Source organism: Sus scrofa, chromosome 3 (assembly GCF_054392235.1).
Source record: "Sus scrofa isolate SSC_HxYL_T2T_F1_AM1 chromosome 3, Sscrofa_HxYL_maternal_Yorkshire_Landrace_v2.0, whole genome shotgun sequence".
In the NCBI taxonomy this organism is placed as follows: Eukaryota; Metazoa; Chordata; class Mammalia; order Artiodactyla; family Suidae; genus Sus; species Sus scrofa.
The window spans coordinates 115146965-115150974 of record NC_139385.1 but is presented as its reverse complement, the minus strand read 5'-3'; the positions used below and the strand labels follow the sequence as shown (position 1 = coordinate 115150974).

At 37.5% G+C, this 4010-nt stretch overlaps 1 protein-coding gene across 6 annotated transcripts in view; it reads right to left on the bottom strand.

Moving 5' to 3' along the window:
• Positions 1-4010, bottom strand: part of PRKD3 (protein kinase D3) — a 104076-nt gene that overhangs the window by 4918 nt on the left and 95148 nt on the right. For all 6 annotated transcript variants that reach the window (XM_013996210.3, XM_085019567.1, XM_021087628.2 and 3 more), the window contains exon 17: positions 1755-2022. In XM_013996210.3, the coding sequence (XP_013851664.1) occupies positions 1755-2022 (268 nt within the window). The remainder of the gene's footprint in view (positions 1-1754; positions 2023-4010) is intronic.

The following is a 4010-nucleotide window of genomic DNA, read 5'->3' as shown; positions in this document are numbered from 1 at the left end:
TTTTGTCTGTCTGTTTTTTCTTTCTCCAATGATGCCATGTTGTTCTCTATCTTGGGCCTGGTCTGGAAAAGTAGCCAAAGCCATGGCTTTGCTTCTATAGATGTGGTTAGAGTGAGGTGATAACTTACTATCAAGAGTTCATACACAGGTAAGAAAATAAGTTCATGGTATTTTGGTGTACGTAGTGAGATCTTGGCATACTTATTTTATCCAATTATTTGGAGAAATGGGCCAACTGCAAAACCAAAGCAACCATATGACTACACACTGACAAGAGCCATACCTAACCAATTGATATTAAGGCCTGGATCTAAGGATGAGCCAAATGAAGGACTTACACTATAGCATTTGTTTCTCTTCTATATTCCACCAAACTAGCAAAGATTTTCCATAAGTATATCAATTATGAACTTTCCATATTTTAAATACATCAAACTTTTATCCATTGTTCCTTAAATGGTGGTCCACCATGTACATCAGAATCACATGATGTACTTATTAAAAAAGCCTTCCTTGGTAACATTCCAACTGGTGAGTTTGAGTCTCTGGGGTAGAGCCAGGGGGTTTTCTTCTAATAAACCAAGTGATTCTGATATAAGAAGTCTGCAGACTACATTGTCCAAAGAAGCTCTAGATGACTTTAGTAACATCTCCAAACCCTCATATGTATTTCTTCAATTAGCTCTGTTCATTACCACATAAGCCTACTACTTGCATGTTGTTCCTCAAACTTTTCCCAGTTTAATGGACTACGGATCCCTATAATTATGTCTGGTACTTTTGGAAAAACAAAAGACTCCCTTGTTTTAAGGGTTGGCTAAATTCAAGTTAGAGTATTCCTCAACAGTGGTCCTATCAAATACTGTGGGACTGTTAAATAATGTTTTAAGTGGTGTACTCTTCCTATTAGTATCAGTAAATTTAGCCGGCCAACCAAGTCATTCTTGATAAGTACAGAACCAGGGGTTGTAAACTCAGAAGCCTTTGTCAGGCAGGAAAAACAAACATATGAAGCTTCTCAGTAGTGGTCTGTAAGAGAGCTGAAAAAAGGTTCTCATTCCAGGTCAAAAGAACCTAAGTTGCAGGTCTTTATTCAGGGAGGTTATAATCTAGATCTGAAGACAAGAAAGTGATTGTGAAAAGATCTTACCTAGGCTACTAGTTGGGTGTATTTTTCCGTAAGTATTCTAAGTAGATCTTACATAGTTTAGAGGAGGGATTCAAGGAAGACTTCACAGATAAGCCACAAGTTAAGGGATCTTTGAAGGACTGGAAGGATTTCAACAGCAAGGAAGAGAGATGGTAGGCAGGGGAAAGGCCTAAACAAAATGCAGAAAATAGTTGAAAGTAGGCTTTTATAGGGCAGTAGTGGCAGATAAGGCAAGAAGGTAAACTTGAGCCATTATCTCAGACCTACAGCTGCAACTAGGTTAAAGAGGCCGAAATGCTTGGGAGCAGAGGAAGTAGTGTTTTCTGAAGATGAATTTGCCAGTGGTAACTGGGAAGGACAGTTCAAAAGACATTTGAGTAGTTTCAAAATGAGGCAATTGCATACTGGATTGGTGCCTTGCCTGAGAACTATAAGGAAGATACAGAAAAGACAATGTAAAAGGAATAGTGCTCAAAAATTGGTAAACAGTTGAATTTGGAAGGTGAATGGGAAATATCAACACAAGAAGTCAGAACAGAGTGATTTGGTATCACAAAGATTTTCAGGCTAAAGGGCACAGAGCTAAAACTTTTTTTTTTTTTACCTTCACCAGAAATTTCTCTCCATGGATTTGGTGGGTACATAAACGCAGCATTTTGGATTTGGTCGTTTATATCTTCATCTTCATTAAAAGGAAATGTGCCACTGAGGCTCACATAGACAATAACTCCCACTGACCACATATCTAGAGAACGGTTGTAGCCTTTGCTCCTGAGAACTTCAGGGGCTAAGTATGCTGGAGTTCCTACCACAGATCTCCTGAATGACTTTTCACCAATGATTCGTGCAAAACCAAAGTCACATAGCTTCACCTGGAAATTAAAGGATGTTATTTTTATGTTATTTATATATCTATATCTCATATATACACATATACACACACACATACTGTCCTTAAATGTGATACTGATTATTTCAACACACTTGCCAACTGTATTGATTATGAATGTCAAAAGATTACAGATAGGGAAACTGTAAAATACCCTTTTCCTAAAAGGAAGATACATTTATAACCCTGTGATCCATTACTATAACGCATGAAGAGCTTTGCTAGTGCTCTTTCAAAAAAACCACTTTTGAATTCTAGCTACCAGAATGCCAGATACCAGACTGATGTTCTAAGTGCTTAGTGTTTTTTGATGAAATGGAGGGTGCTGATCTATCATTTGGCTTTCAAGGAGATCACTTTCTATCACCTGTAAGCAGGAATTATGTTTCATTTTTAAATCCTCAATGGCCTCATAGTGCCTGGATAAAGGTACTCAATAAATGTTTGCTGAATGAAACGTTAGAATATTTAAAAACTTACTCTTTATTTTGCTTAATTCTAGAGCCTCTCTTTCCAAGGATACTATATATTGGCAAGCACATGAAATTGAAGTATATTAAAGATAACCATTAATGTGGCCAGCAGAAGAGTAATATTAGAGATTACTTGAAAGAATGAGAGTGTTTTCTATGACTATGGAACAAATTATTTCTAATAAGATAGTCAGATTTGAAAAAAGTTATACCTGAGGGAACTGTAGTCACTACCATGCCCTTTTGGGAAGAGAGTTCTGGAAGCGAAATGAGATTGGAGAGCACAGAACACTTATCTTGCTGCCTGTCTACTCACAAGATGTCTTCACTAAAAACTTTAAGGTAAATTTGGAGAAAAGGGATTTGGCCTCTACAAACCAGTATCACAAATAGTAGAAAGCAAAGTTGGGTCTTCATACATGTTTTTATGGTATTTGGGTTCTGTGTCATTATTGAATTTGGCTACTTGTGAATATTTGAAGAATACAATTATTGACCATGTAGAAATGTCAACTTTTTTTTTCTTCCCCATTAAAAGCCATATTTCAGTTAACATTTTGATAAATAGCCTAGCAGTTTGGCAACTAAATAAAAAAGAGTGGCCATAGCTAGCACTTGACCCCCCACCACCAAAAGCACTATTTTCCCTTTGTTCCTAATGGAGGTCAGAAAGCTGGAGTTTAGCCTCAGCTGTGCCCATAGTCCTTTGCCCATATTCTTGTGAAGATCAAATGAAATAATATGTGGAAACACTTTAAAATATTGCACCAACTCTTGAGAGTTCCAGCTGTGCCTCAGCAGAAACGAGCCCAACTAGTATCTATGAGGATGTGGGTTTGATCCCCGGCTTTGCTTAGTGGGTTAAGTATCTGATGTTGTTAAGTATCTGGTGTTGGTTGCAGATGTGGCTTGGATCTGGAGTTAATGTGTCTATGGCATAGGCTGGCAGCTGCAGCTCCAGTATGACCCCTAGCCTGGGAACTTCCATATCCCACAGGTGTGGCCCTTAAAAAATATATATTGCACCAACTCTTACAGCATCTTTTTGACCCTCCAAGGTTTTGCTGAAAATGTCTGAAATACAGTACTCTAAAGAAGAAGAGTTGGCTGAAATACAGTACTCTAAAGAAGAGTTGGCTGCCTACCTCAACCAAAATCTATTATCTCGCATTTCAGGGTTATCCCTCAAGTTTTACTGTCCTAGGCACCAAGCACCAACCAAGGCTGACTCTTTTTTCATTCCCAACCTACAAGGAAGCGTGAACTGGGCACAAAGTGCAAAAAATACTCTCCTTGAGAACCAGTCTAAAAAGTAACTAATTCTACAAAATCTTAATGAAAATAAACCATATAATTAGTAAAATCTGAATTCAAGCATTCAGGTATAAATAAGTACAAGTCAGAAACTTTATTTCTGTGATACGGTTATGTATTTCAACCTACAACACTACCTTTCACTATTACATGGTAATCATGTCATCAGATATTTAAAATACTC